The sequence below is a fragment of the Ptychodera flava genome (genome assembly GCF_041260155.1).
Source record: "Ptychodera flava strain L36383 chromosome 3 unlocalized genomic scaffold, AS_Pfla_20210202 Scaffold_26__1_contigs__length_13983176_pilon, whole genome shotgun sequence".
NCBI classification, from domain to species: domain Eukaryota; kingdom Metazoa; phylum Hemichordata; class Enteropneusta; family Ptychoderidae; genus Ptychodera; species Ptychodera flava.
In genome coordinates this window covers 5,121,722-5,136,628 of record NW_027248280.1, presented here as the reverse complement: position 1 = coordinate 5,136,628, position 14,907 = coordinate 5,121,722, and the positions used below count along the sequence as shown (strand labels likewise).

The 14,907-nt window shown below is 35.3% G+C and overlaps 1 protein-coding gene across 1 annotated transcript; it reads right to left on the bottom strand.

Annotated features, from left to right (window-relative positions):
- Positions 1 to 4,640: 4,640 nt before the first annotated feature.
- On the bottom strand, positions 4,641 to 14,703 carry LOC139125746 (uncharacterized). Its single transcript, XM_070691843.1, has 5 exons — positions 14,247 to 14,703; positions 12,666 to 12,868; positions 11,360 to 11,535; positions 7,652 to 7,919; positions 4,641 to 6,371 (listed from the first exon to the last, which is right to left on the bottom strand). Exons 1-5 carry the CDS (start codon positions 14,479 to 14,481, stop codon positions 4,641 to 4,643), a joined length of 2,613 nt encoding a protein of 870 aa, XP_070547944.1. The 5' UTR covers positions 14,482 to 14,703.
- Between the last annotated feature and the right edge of the window lie 204 nt (positions 14,704 to 14,907).

The following is a 14,907-nucleotide window of genomic DNA, read 5'->3' as shown; positions in this document are numbered from 1 at the left end:
TCTTATATTATAATAAATCAGACATAGCTTTAATCAGAAATGTATCTACATCAATGCGTAAATATTGCCTAAGTTCAGTTGAATGTTTGCGGGAAATTCTCTTAAACCATTTTGATTTTGCAAAGCCTTTAAATGATTCACCCAAACATTTATGTTGTTCAGTATGTAAAATTTCATGTACATGCATATCATGTTCCCCAGGTGAAGATATTGAAATGGAAGTGGTCTAACCCTTTCACCCGCACTTCCCTGTGTACAGGATTTACCTTAGAAAACAATGGATTTGGGACAAATCATGGTAGTGAAAGGGTTAGAGGGACAAAGTCTCTCATTTCCCGCCAAAGTATAAGCTATATCTTGGTAAACTTATCATATGTTACATGGACTTTGATTCAGCCACTGCCACTTCAACTTCAACTTGACTGGCGTTCATGCACCCTACTAGCCTTGAGATTGATTCAGAGCACACCGCTCATCTCTCTACAAATCTCTCCACTTTCACTCACTGGTGACCTTCTTTACTGCAGCAATAGTTTAAGTAGTTGTAGTAATAAATGTATAGAAACAAAACTGACGTCACCGAGTCATAGTAGATTAAGTTTCCGTATACGCCCCAAACAATATCACACGTTTCTTTTGAATATTGATGTTGTTCTCTTCACAGAATTATACTTAATCACCAGTTGTTACAGTTCAATTCTTACTCTATGCATGGTTTTAACACGCAAGTTCTTCTATTAAACAATATTTGGTACATGTCAAAAATTAAATGATGGAAGTAATCATGCATTATGCTCATGTACAGGGTTTGAGTTGAGCTGTTAATGTTGTAACCAGTGATTGAGCTCATTTCAATGAGTAGAACAATACAAATAATATTTCACGAGAAACTTAAGGCCAAACAATATTTAGCATATCTCATGAATACTGAACAGTACATCTTTTAAAGGGTATCCAGACTGAATATTTACGAGAAGTTTTCAACTTGCAGATTTAGTATTTACTCATAGATCAAATGTGTGTGAATAGTGTGTCATTGATTTTGTTTTTTTATGTCTTTTTCTACAATTTAAAATATGTTCACAACCATGTAAATATTGTCTATATAATACTTCATGTGTCACTGATCCTTATTGTAAATAATTTAACTCTGAAATAAAAAAACACCTGTAGTCCTTGATCTTGAAATAAATGAAATTTATTCTTTTGAATTTGGACACCAGCAAAACTCATCATACATCACAAGTTTAAATACTACATTGCCTTGACAAAATTATATACTTGACAAAACCTTTTTAAAGATTTAGTAAAAAAGTGGCAACCAATAGATACATCTGTGACAATTTCATATAAACACACTGAGCATTCTAGATCTGTATTGTTGAAATGGCCAGTATTCATATTGTCACCGTAGTGTGTACTGCACAAATTTAACGTAGTTTTTGATAGTATGGTCTCATATCATTGTATCAATTACCTCAAAATCATTTTATAGTGTAAACAAACCAGCAATATAATAAAGTGCACCATACAATTGTTATTTTACATTGTTGTAATGTTCACTACTCAGGTCTCGTGCATTCTTACATTTTTGTTGCTGTTTCAAAAGGTATGATATCGTACTGGTATATATAGCTGAATGATATTGTACCAACAAAACACCAGGGTGTAAGTTCACTTGGATGTCATAAAAGTTGGCCGCTATCATTTCAAATTTATGGACATCAAGTATTTGTTAAGATAATAATTCCCTTGTTTACAAAGATTTACATGATGAAATTACAACTGAAACCATTTTAAAATCCACTTGTTATTGGATACAGTACTCAAAAATGGGTTGAAAAGATGCTCAATGGTGGCCATATTTAGTCCCCGCAGATGAAGTCTGGCGGGAATTATAGATTGGGTCCTGTCTGTCCGTCCGGAGCCGGTTCTCAGACACTGCTGAACCGATTTTGTTCAAACTTGGCACAAAGGCAAAGCACTATGGCATACAGATACACGTCTATTTATTTTCGCGATACAATCCAATATGGCTGCCAGGCGGCCATTTTGTTGCGATTTTTCATGTCTTTTCGGCAATAACTCAAACGTCCTTGAATTGATTTTGTTTAAACTTGGCACAAAAGCAAAGCACTATGTCCTACCGGTACATATGCATGTTAATTTATTTTGCAGTACGATCCAATTTATGCCCCAGGCAGCCATTTTGTTGTGATTTTTTCATTTCTTTGTCATCAAAACTTATAACTGGCAGAGATAGGTCATTTATTGAATGTTGCTCAGATGATTTTGCAAGTCATAGAGCTGACGCAAGTTGCATCAATGTCATTCCACAGCTACCTAGACACCAAAGATTTATCAAATAGAGAAGCGGGGACTGTGTCATCAATGATGACTTATTTATTACAAAATTGCCCATACTGTTGACAAATATTTTCATCTTTACTTGAACGTTTGGTATCCCTCTCATTTAGCCCAACAATACTGTGCACTTTAAATGTTTCAAGCAAATACATATGAGACAGCTGGAATTATTATTCAAAAAGACACAATAAAAACAACCTATTCTAGATAAATTTTTCAAGGAACATATGATTCCTAAAGGGACAAAGTAGCTCGTTTTTGACCCTATTACAATAATTTTAATTTCTCAAAAAATCAGTTATGTTGTTAAACTAACTGAAATATATTACAATTCAACTTTCATTCAGCACATAGTCATACCACTTGAATTATTAATACAATTTTTAGCACATACCATAAATTCAGTGATGGCAGTAATCATGTATTGTGTCCATGAACAGGGTGTGAGATGAGCTGCGACAAATAGAGATTGAGCCCATTTCAGTGAAAAGACCATAATAAATAATATTCCAAAAGAAACTGAAGTAACAGAAAAAATGTAAAAAAATGAGCAACTTTGTCCCTTTAACCCTTTCACCACCATAGTTTGGTCCATTGTCTTCTATGGTGAAGCTAGACCTCTAAACAGGGAAATGGGGTGAAAGGTTTAAATCAAAGCTATAAGTCAAGGTATTGGCATGGAATGGGCCATTTTCATGACCCTTACATGTTACATGACCTTACAATTTTAAAACTTTCATTGGTAAGATTCAATCCATCAGGTTAACTAAAGAACCTCTACAAAAACTATAATTGCAGCTTTAGTCAATAAATTATGTAGTTAATTACAAAAGAGACTTTCAAATAACAATTTATCTCTCCAAATGCTTGACAACTATGCCAATGAAGCACAAAGTTGTTAGGTCTTCAGGAGGCATGAAATTGGAGTTGGGAGCTTTTAGATTTTAAATATAAGAAAATCCCACAGGTACACAATAAGACAGTCAGTTAAACTGAGTTTCTTGCATGTAAAGACTAAACACCCTGTAGAAAATGACGCAAAGATACTCAACCAGGGGTGTATCAAGGATACCCCGTCTGTGACATGGAAATTTGCACAAAGACCAATCAAAAGTCAAGAGTTTGTTACCATGACAGCCCATTTGAGAGTAGTGGCCAGAGTTACATTGAATGATGAAACAAGCAAATTGCACTTACAATACGTCAAGGATGTAAGAGCGTTACACAAGCATGGAATTTGTCCCTTCCAGTAGGATTACATTGAGCATTGCTGGAAAAGCAACTTCTGCTATTGTCATTTTCATGAAAATTTGCACAAAGCTTAATCAAAGCAATAAATAATAGTGATCACATAACATTGTATGGTCACCGTGCTTAATTTTGAGATAAATAGCATTGAATTATCTCATCCATTAAAAATGCATTGGTGAAATAATGCTGACTCAGCATTTTAATTCACAGTCTTGTATCTCACAAATGAATGTGGTGAACCCTTTTTTTTTTATTATACAGTTTGATAATACTTGCAAAGAAAAATAAATTAAGAATTTAGAGAAATGACAATATTTTCAATTTTACCGCTCGTACATCCTTGAAGGTACAAATGTATGTACCCCGAAGTGAAATGCTTAAAGGGACAAAGTCTCTGTTTTTGACCTTTTGTGATATCAATAATGCTTGCATAAAATCACTCAATGTGCAGTAAAAAGTCAGTACAGAACCTGAAAACTGCCTGAAATTACCCCTTTGCTATTGAAAAATGGGGATTTTGTGTGTGACATCAAGATGAAATGAACTACTCAATGCCAAAGTATGTTTCCTTTGACAAATAAACACTGCCACAGCAGTGTGCATGACAGTCATTATCCAATCTACACTGTACATGAAAGGAATCCACACTCTGAGATCTCATTACAAGCCCCGTGTGGTCTAAGCATTATATAACATTGGCTATCCAGTCTCATTGGTTTTATAAAAGTCCATTCAAAAATCAGTGATTGTGCTATTTTCTTTCACTGAAATAACCATGTCAACAGATTATGGGCATTTAATACTCATACTCATGATCACTATTGTCATCAGTATATGGAATGCCAACTTCATCAAATATCTCAGTTTTCTTTCTTTGTATCCATGAATATAACTCTGGAATATTCAGTCTCTCCAGAGGGCTTAGTCCGGTATCTGGAAAGTGTGCGTGCCTCCTATCAGGAGTTACTAGAAAAGGTTTTAGCTGTCGCAAATCATCCAACACAAGATTCATATCTGCCGTTTCAGTTTTCATTGGGTGGTCTGTTTTTTCTGTTTAATATTTGTGACATTATCAAAATTACGGGCAATGTCATAGAGACAGTGGCTGCTTTTGAAGCTCTCAAGATTGCCTTTTCAGTCTTCTGAGCTCCCATCGCTTTGACCATTGACTTGAAGAAATTATTGTGAAGCTCATTCCCTAAATCTGTTGGAAAATTATTGCCTGCACCCCCTTTCTGATTTATAGATCGACCCCATAACACACGTTGTGCCATTTGCTCAGACAACACGGCTTGTACTTGAGCAATCTTATTGACGGCCTCAATTGCATAATTTGAATGGTGTGCTTTCTTTGATCTAAAGTACATCAACAAATATTTCCAATTTATGATGTCTCTGTCACCATCACCTTCCTTGTGTGTATCATCCAGCTGCATGAACATCAGACCAAGTTCCAGGACCTGTTTACTGTAAAGGCGAACTCTATCCATCCCATCACCATGGAGTTGTCTACCAATACTTCCAAGGGGATGTTCACATGTATAGTTGTGGTCCTGGACTTGCTGAAATTCTTGATGTTCAGCAGCGGAATCAACATGGGAGTGATGATGCACAACTGAATATAAATGATCTTGGGCAATATCCTGCTGGTTTGCACCCATGACCTGAGCATCATGGCCACCAAATTGTGCTTGGGATTCATTTATTACATCAGGGATCACATAATTATCAACAAACTTTCCAATAACCATATTGATATAATCTTTCTTGACAGATTGAGTTGAAGATGGAGATGGTGGGATGTACCTGGTTGGCTTACTGGTAACATTGGCCATATTAAAGAAGTCAAGTGCAGCCTCAATGACAAAACAGCGTACAATCAAGAGGAGAAATTGTTTAGCAGCATCATAATTTTTGGTGACATCAGAAGGTAAGTTGTTTCTTTGTAATAGTTCCCTATAATATTTTAAAGTCCCAGAATCCCTAGAAGAATCCTGTCTGTACAATTCACTCCACAAAACTGATAGGAAAGCACGTTTAGCATGCCAGTTTTCAATTACGATAGGGCAAACATGCTCTAGTCTATCTGTTGGTGTATGTGCCCCACTCCTTATATATTTAGCCTTATGTGCACGAATTCGTGTTAACTCATCCCCTCCAAATGGTACCTGTGGGATTTCTTGATTAGCTTTGCCATACAGTGATGTAAGAAAATCTTCAACAGAAACTTGGATGTCTACCATATCACTATATTTCTTTTCATCCTTAAATTGTATTGGAAGGTTATACACACTTGATTTTTGCTCCATTTGTTGAGAATATCTGTGTGCTATGTGGTCTGGTACAACAGAAGCAAGATGTTTGAATTTTGTGAGATGTGTTACAATGATGCGTGCAACAAGAACGATTAGATTTGATCTGAAAATTTGCTTTTCTTCTTTTGATGGTATGAAAGATGACGGCGGCATGTCATGTAGATTAGCTTTGGGGGTTTCATTTGGAAAAGATGAAAAATCAATTCTGTCAAAAACTAATATCAAAGTAAACCAGTGATGATCCTTGTTTTTGTTGTTCACCAACAGTTGCCGAACATTTTCCTTCAAGTCTAGGTTGTCACCTGTGATTTGAAATTTCCTGCCCTGTGTCACCTTTGTGATGATTTCATCTTGATATCTTCCTCCTATGTACTCAAGAATATTCATTTCCTGCTGATGACTCAGACAGACACCAAGCCGGTTGAAACGATCATAAGTCTGAAATCATATGAAACAGAAATTATATGTATACGCATACAGTTCATCCTCTTTCATTATCCATTTGCTAATGACTTGAGCAAATAGAAAATTATAACAAAAGTATAATCTTTCTTGACAGGTTGAGTTGAAGATGGAGATGGAGATGGTGGGATGTACCTGGTTGGCTCACTGGTAACTTTGGCCATGTTGGAGAAGTCAAGTGCAGCCTCAATGACAAAACATTGTACAATCAGATTTACACAACATTGAACTGGCAGGGACTGTGTCACCTATTGACGACTTGTTTCTTACAATACAGTATATAGAAAGATGGGTATGCTAATCAGAGAAAAAAGAGAAAGACTGATCCTCCTTTTGTCATAGTAGTATATCAGATAAATTTCTTACATACATGAAGAGACAGATAAGTCGTTTTTACAATTAGAACTCTTGATTAAAACCCTTTGTGCCATAAAATGACCAACTTGAATGTTGATGTTTGACCTGAGAAACAGTGCCAACTTGTAGAGTTAGTAAGAACTGAATAAAATCATCATGGCCCTGTTACAGTCAGTAACCAGTCTGAGTCAGACCATGAGACACAAAGACGCCTGAGATAACATTTGCATTATGAATGGAAATTTTATCTGAATGTAATAAAGTTTGTGTATAAAAATTTCATCTGTGGTCTGACAGTGGTTAGAGTTTTTCTAATTTTAATAATTCTTTGGTATTTGATGCAAGATTCACGTGTAGAGAACTAGAATCACTATGTAGGATTACTTTCAGATTCTGTTCCATATTAAAGGGGAAGATTACTCAGTGACTATGTGTTCATGAACTAAAAATTAAACTGATGTCAAATCAATCTTTGTTATTCATTCACTTTCACAAAGTGATAGTGCGATGACACCCTTTTCAAAACTATTGGTTATAGGTAGAAGTGACATAAAAGCCTAGCACTGCACTGACACTTAGAGGGCTTCCCCATAGTCTACAGCTTGGGTAACCCTATAAGTGTCAGTGCAGTACTAGACTGTTACATCACATCCACAGATAACAAAAGGCTTTCAAATGGGCGCCATGGCGCTATAAGTAAGTGACAGTTAGTAACAAAGATGGATTTTACACCAGTTTTTCATAGATTTCATAGACCTTCCCCTTTAACAATTAAGTGAACTTCTTGAAATAAAAAGATTTGTCATAAGCATTCCCAATTTATAGCAAAAATGAAGTGGATCACTGATACACAACCAAAGATTACATCTGTAATTTTCTTGAGTCAAGTAAACATATACCTTGGAATCTGCTTTACCAGCACTCAAAATCACAGTATTAATCCTCTGAAGTAAACTCAGTTCTCGATGTCTTTGCTGCATTAGAATACCATAGACTGTACTGATCGGGTACATTCGCGCATCTCCACACCGGCTTGAGTTAGTAGCCTCTCTATGCACAGGGACTGCAACACCAACCAAAATATCCAACAAGTATGGAACCTCATCCTTCATTTCTCTCAGGATGCCATGCCATTTGAATTCCTTCATATCAGAAGGTGTCTTGCTTCTGTGTGTGACAAGAAAAATGTGTAGGATTCTGGTCAGTAATCCTGTCTAAGGTAAACAGTTATCTATGAAAATTCAGCCACTGTTACCATGGAAAGTTGAGATCTAGCCAATCAAACATTTTTGCAAGGTGGCCACGTAAATGAATATGTGCTACCAAATGGTCATTCAACAACTTAGATACACCCTCTTAGCCATACTATACCTTTAAGCAATTACTTCTCCCTCAGAATTTCCAGAATAAGGTGCCCCTCCTGAGAAAACCGTTGATAATTTGTTTTGGCACAGTATACAAATGGTCTTTATGTTTTTTTAGCTCCGCTGTCAGCGACGCGGAGCTTATCAAATAGGTTGATTTTCCGTCGTTGTCCGTCGTCGTCCGTCGTCCGTCAACAATTGCCTTCTCCTCTGAAACCGCAAGTCCAATTGCTTTGAAATTTTATATGCAGTTCACTTGGGGTGACCTCACTTAAGTTTGTTCAAATCGTAGTGAAATTTGCATATTTGTATTTTTGGGGCATTTTTTGGTGTTTTTGGTAAAAAAATCTTCTTCTCTGAAACCACTTGTCTGATTGCTTTGAAATTTGATATGCAGTTTACTTAGGGTGACTTCAGACAGATTTGTTCAAATTGTGGTGAAATTTGCATATTTGTATTTTTAAGGCAATTATTGTCATTTTTGGTAAAAAAATCTTTAAAAATCTTCTCCTTCAAAACTACCAGTCAGATAGCTTTGATATTTGGTACATATGTCCCTAGGGATGATCTATTTCAGATTTGTTATAATTGTGCAGAAATATGCAAATTTGCATTTTTAAGGCAATTTTTGCCATTTTTGGTCAAAAAATGTTTTTTTCAAAAAGTACTGGTCGGATAGTTTTGAAATTTGGTATACAGGTTCCTATAGATGAACTTAGTAATATGTATTGAATTTCTGATGAAATCTGTAATTTTGTATTTTTGGGGCAATTTTTGCCATTTCTGGTCAAAAAATGTGTATTTCCAAAACTGCTCATCTGATAGCTTTGAAATTTGGTATACAGGTTCCTACAGATCAACTTAATGATATTTATTGAAATTATGATGAAATCTGCAATTTTGTATTTTTGGGTTAATTTTTGCCACTTTTGGTCAAAAAATGTGTATTTCCAAAACTACTCATCTGATAGCTTTGCAATTTGGTATACAGGTTCCTACAGATCAACTTAATGATATTTATTGAAATTATGATGAAATCTGCAATTTTGTAATTTTGGGTTAATTTTTTCCATTTTTGGTCAAAAAATGTGTATTTCCAAAACAACTTATCTGATAGCTTTGCAATTTGGTATACAGGTTCCTACAGATCACCTTAATGATATTTATTGAAATTATGATGAAAGCTGCAATTTTGAAATTTTGGGGCAATTTTTGCCATTTTTGGTCAAAAAGTGTGTTTCTCAAAAAGTACTGTTCTGATAGCTTTGAAATTTGGTATACAGGTTTCTACTGATGAGCTAAGTAATATATATTGAATTTCTGATGAAATCTGTAATTTTGTATTTTTAGGGCATTTTGGTCAGAAAGTTTCAGTCTTAAAAAACTACTCATCGGATAGCTTTGGTTGACATGTTCTTAGGGATGATCCGATGTGATATACTGTATTCAAAGTATGATGAAATTGTGTTTTTTTGCAGCTTATTTTAGCCACTTTTTTTTTGGCCATTGCATTGAGCTATCAAAGATTTCCACCTTCTTCATCAACATGTGTCAAAAATAGTTACTCTCACATAAACACAGCGGAGCTATATCGGCCGCTAGGTCGCTTGTCAAAATATGTATGGGCTTGCTTTATCTGACTTTTTATTGTGTGCAAAAGATATAATAACATTTGATTCACATTTAATTTACATACTAGTAATAGCAAACAGTACTGAAACATGGCTCTATGATGTTTTATTATGTACTACAAGCATCGAAACAAACTCTTAAAAAGGAGTTCCCTGTTGTCAACTTGAGATAAGGAGTGATTCTAGTTACAGGACAGTTGATTTGCAGATAATCATTAAAGGGACAAAGTCGCTCAATTTTGACATTATTTCAGTTGTTTAAGTTTATTGTGAAATATCATTTGTATTGTTGTGCTAATTGAAATGGGCTCAATCTCTAGATGTCACAGCTCAACTCGCACGCTTTACATGGGCATAATGAATGGTTACTTCCACCATTTAGTTTTGGTATGTACCAAAAACTGTTTTATAACAGAATTCAAATATTATAAGCATGCAAAACGTGAGAGTTGAACTTTAACAACTGGTGATTGAGTATATTTAAGTGAGGAGAACAAAAATAATAATAATTCAAAAGAAACTTAAATAACTGAAATAATGTCAGAAATGAGCAACTTTGTACCTTTAGAAATAGCTATTTATGAGTGTTCCCTTATAACATTTACATCAGTTATTAAATTAAAAAATTAAGGTAGGTCGTGGTATTCCATGCAAGATAGTTCAGCTCCATTGTTGAAAAGGTGTAGGCGTTTGACTTGGAACTTTACATCAGTTATTAAAATTAAAAAATTAAGGTAGGTTGTGGGTATTCTATGCAGGATAGTGCAGCTCCATTGTTGAAAGGTGTAGGAGTTTGTTTTGGAATTTTCACTACCAAAGCTTGTGTGCGTGAATAACAACAAAAATAGCAAAAACTTATGCCTCTCACCACATTAACTTTATTTGAAAAGTTTGATACATCAAATTAATAAGAACTGTTTTTGCCAGGGAAATATTGACATTGATGAGTGGTGAAAAACAAGTCACTGGGGTGTGTCGAAAATTAGTGAGCTAGGGGGCAAAAATCTCAACCCAGCAAAATACTACCATTTTCACCACATTTATTGCATTTTTTAAGAAAACTGCCATGAGGACCCCATTTATTTTTGCTTCAAAATGAAAGAACATCAACTTTTGGTTATATATTGCAACATGTAAAAAATCAATTTAAACCTTTTTACATTTTCCTAATAATTTATTCTTTGAAAAACCAGCATTTTCAAATAAAATTGTGATTTTAGAAATTTATATAAAATGTTTGACAATACTTATTACAGAATGAAGTTGACAGACTTTCAGCCGACATGTCAGTTGAAAATACTATGTCAGTACTGGGATCCACCATTCTTTTTGTGTTCAGAGAAGACCTTTTGTGAAGTTTTAATATTTCTTAAAGATGGGGAAATTTCCTATTTTTTTGTCATTTTTATCATTTTTTTCAAAATTTTGCATGGATACCCCATATTTTTTTACTTCTTTACAATGTACTCATTGAAATTGTGCTAAAAAGTAAACTTCACCAATTTGTGAGTATTTACTTGAATACCACGACCAACCTTAAATAACAATGACCTTTTACTGTTTCAAAGGAAATCACATGAAAATTCACATTATGTTTGAAAAGGAATTTTACCTCAAAATTGAACTTTCACTGGCATCTTTCTTGGACAGCCTTTCACAGTCACTGTTCAGCTGAATCAACAGGTTCTTTTTGATTGCAAAATTCAGTGATCTGATTTTTAAAACTTTAGAAGCAATCAACTGTGGTAAACCCGTCTGAACAGCCAAGTGAAGATCCTTTGTTTCATTCTGTTAAAAAAGGAAAGGAAATACCTCTTAAACTGGTTAGGTAGATTTCACATGTCTGACTATATAATGCTGCACATCATAAAGTTTCAAACAAGTCAGTGGTATTTTGTTGCAAGTACACAAAGGTTGATTTTAGCATACATGTATTCAGATATAGTAAAGGCCAGGATGAAAAAAAATATATTACTCCTTGAATTTTTCTTTCATAGCCATAAGAAAGGCCAGGAGCGAAACATTTAATCTTCAAAAATCAAATTCCACACTAATTCTATTACACAACACTCAAAATTACTGAAATAAAAATAGTAACAATGTCTGTCAGTGTCATTGTTGCTCCAATACAATTATCAAATCAAGCTAAATGTATAAAAATGATTTCCACATAATATGGGTATGTTGCAATAAGGATATCTATTAGATCATAAGAATTAAATTTCACAGCATTTTGATCAGTCACAGCATTTTGATCAGTAGTTTTTGAGAAAGAATTTTTTGACTAATATCCACAAATTGTCCCCAAAGTCAAATACTGCTAAGGCCAGAAAGAAAAAATGAATTGTTCTTTGGAATCGCCGCTTCTACTTCGGCCGATTTGGAAATTTTTTTGGTTTTTGGGAAATTCATACTTCTGCATTGCAAATATTTTAGTACTGCCACTAGTGGCGCCCTACACTTTGTCGGGTTTTGGGCATGGGATTTTGAATTCGACTTCTGACGTGTCTTCCCTGAGTTGACTGTCAATACGTTGTTGCAACATCTGAATTTTGCAAAGCATAACACAAACTTGATTGGTTTTTGGCAGAAATTTCTCCATCTTGTCAAGTTGAGTACATCGTTACCCTTGGATTAAAAATAAAAAATAAAAATAAAAATTTTCGCTCGCCGCTCCTGAACCTTGGTCCAAAAAATCCGATGAACAGTAATTTTTTTCTTTCTGGCCTAATTGTGTTATAATTTGAACAAAGTTGAAAGATAAGACACCGTTGCATGCGTCTAACCCAAATTGACGGCAATCATCAAATAGTTCCAGAGAAGATGAATTTTTACCAAAAATGTAGAACATCAAAAAATCAGTAAAAATAGGACACTCGAGATTTCTACACAAAATCATTAATCATTGTTTGACATACTTGTTTCAATGGTATTGACAACTTTGAGTCTGCCATCTCTGGATTCTGTAATCCTGATGTATCTAACACTGATGCATCATTAAGACTGATATTACTGGTACTGTTGTTGTTATTGCAGTTGTAAACTGGTTTCGGTTTGATGAGCTGATAGGCAACTCTATCAGACTTAGATCCTACATGCTCTACCCCTGTAACAGATGACTCTGAAATATAAAATGAAAATTTGTAAAAATTGTGTGAGAAGATTGGACATACAACTTAAAGATTATCATGCAATAATACTGAGCCCCGGGACTCAGTCTGGCAACTATGGACACATTCATTGTAATATACATACCAGACAATCAGCAAATATAACTTTACAAATATTGCTCCCTTTTCTGATGCCATAGAGTTGAGAATGATAAAAAATATGCATTTTGAGGGTGTGGACAGAATTAGGGTGAGGGGTGCTTTTATGAAAATGGGTACACTGCAAGATGGTTATTATTATTATTATTAGAGGAGATTCCGCTCCTTCATATGCTGAGGATTTTTAAAGAATAGAAATGAAATAGTGTGATTTAGTAGCACTTTTATTATTTAAAATCTTTTGGAGAGCTTTGATGAAAATTGGTGCCAACATGATGTAAGCAGCTTGGGAGGTGAATTCTCATGTCTGAAGTAGAAGATTTTGAAATGGCATGATTTTTGTAACACTATTATGATTTAAATTATATTTTTTATAAGTCAGAAATGTTTTAACAACCTGAACTGTCCCTTGAAAAATTTTATGTACAAACTTTGACAGCATAACAATAGAATTATTGTCCTTGGCTAAGAGAATGTTCACTTTGCATTTTTGTGTGAAATTAATAATGCCAAAAATGATTTGTCTTTTTAATATATTTCTATGTTTGTGCAATTAGACAAAGAGCCTAGAGTGAAGTTTGTGTTCTCTAGTAACACTCTATTTCATAAAAACATGCAAGTAAGTCAAAATCTTGACAGGGTTTTAGATTTGCACAATGATGGTTTCAGAAAATCAGTATTTTTTAATTCTATGTGGCCGTAAGATATAATTTTATCACTTTTTAGTTATGTTTAGTCCTTAAGTTGAAATTTTGTCTAGGTCATTTACATATTTTGGTCATATTGTATAAAAATTTCCTTGTATGAAAAATACTGGTCCTCCCTCAAACGCTTTCACAAAATTTAGTGACCTCGCCTAAACATTTGCATGAACATTTGCATGAAAAATGGTGACACCAGCCATGGAGGTAGGACCGAGCCATGCACCAGCCCTCCCCTCAGGCCTCCCTGTTAATTCTATCCGAGCCGGGCCCTAAGTATGGAGAATCCGTATGACACTTTGAGACAATATATGGTATACGTATCAGACCCTGTATTTTGCGCAATACATCGATCTGCCGGCCTAACGCATCATCAATTGTTCACTTGTACATTTTGAAAATTTCATGGCATTGATATCGTCGCTACGCGTAGCCGGTACTACACAAAGCCTGTACTTCCGGGTACAGGCTTTGTTGTAGTAACGGTTTACGTGCATCAGCATGTGGCATCGATGATACAGTAACTTACCTTCAGCATGACAAATGCATGCAAATTCTGCTATCTTTTCTTCAATAATTAAAATTCTTCGATAGCACCTTTGACAGATAACCTGCCCCTGATTGCCTGACAAATTGACAGCACCCCATTCTCGAAGGCGACCAACGATGTCGATTTCAGTAGAGCACCGCCCAAACACAGAAACATAGTGTTTCTCGTCAACTGTGGTGTTGCAAGCCACACAGACTCTGGCCAAGTATGACATAATGAAAAAAATATTAGACAAGCAAAACTTTCTCAATTTCTCTTGTCCGCAGTTGTCGTCTGCTCCGAGCTACTTCCGTGTTTATATTCTACCGGGCGTAATCAACCAATCAGCTTTACCCATGAGAACAGCCAATCAGATAAAGCATTCAAGGTGGATTTTGAGAGACGTGTTGAACGCGTCCACTTGTGGCCCGAAGGTCATACACGGCGCCCTCTGGAGAGGCTAACTCAGTACGCCCAAATGATCACGTGATGCCGGTACAAACAAACCCACATGTGTACTGAACGCGTATGGAAATACACGTACGTCTGTGCGCGTTTGCGCACATGGCTTTGTTTGTACCATGGTCGATTCGAACTCCGGATGTGGCCTCAATTGAAATAAAAGCCGGGATCAAAGTGCCAGTAAAGTGTTGTATCTCAA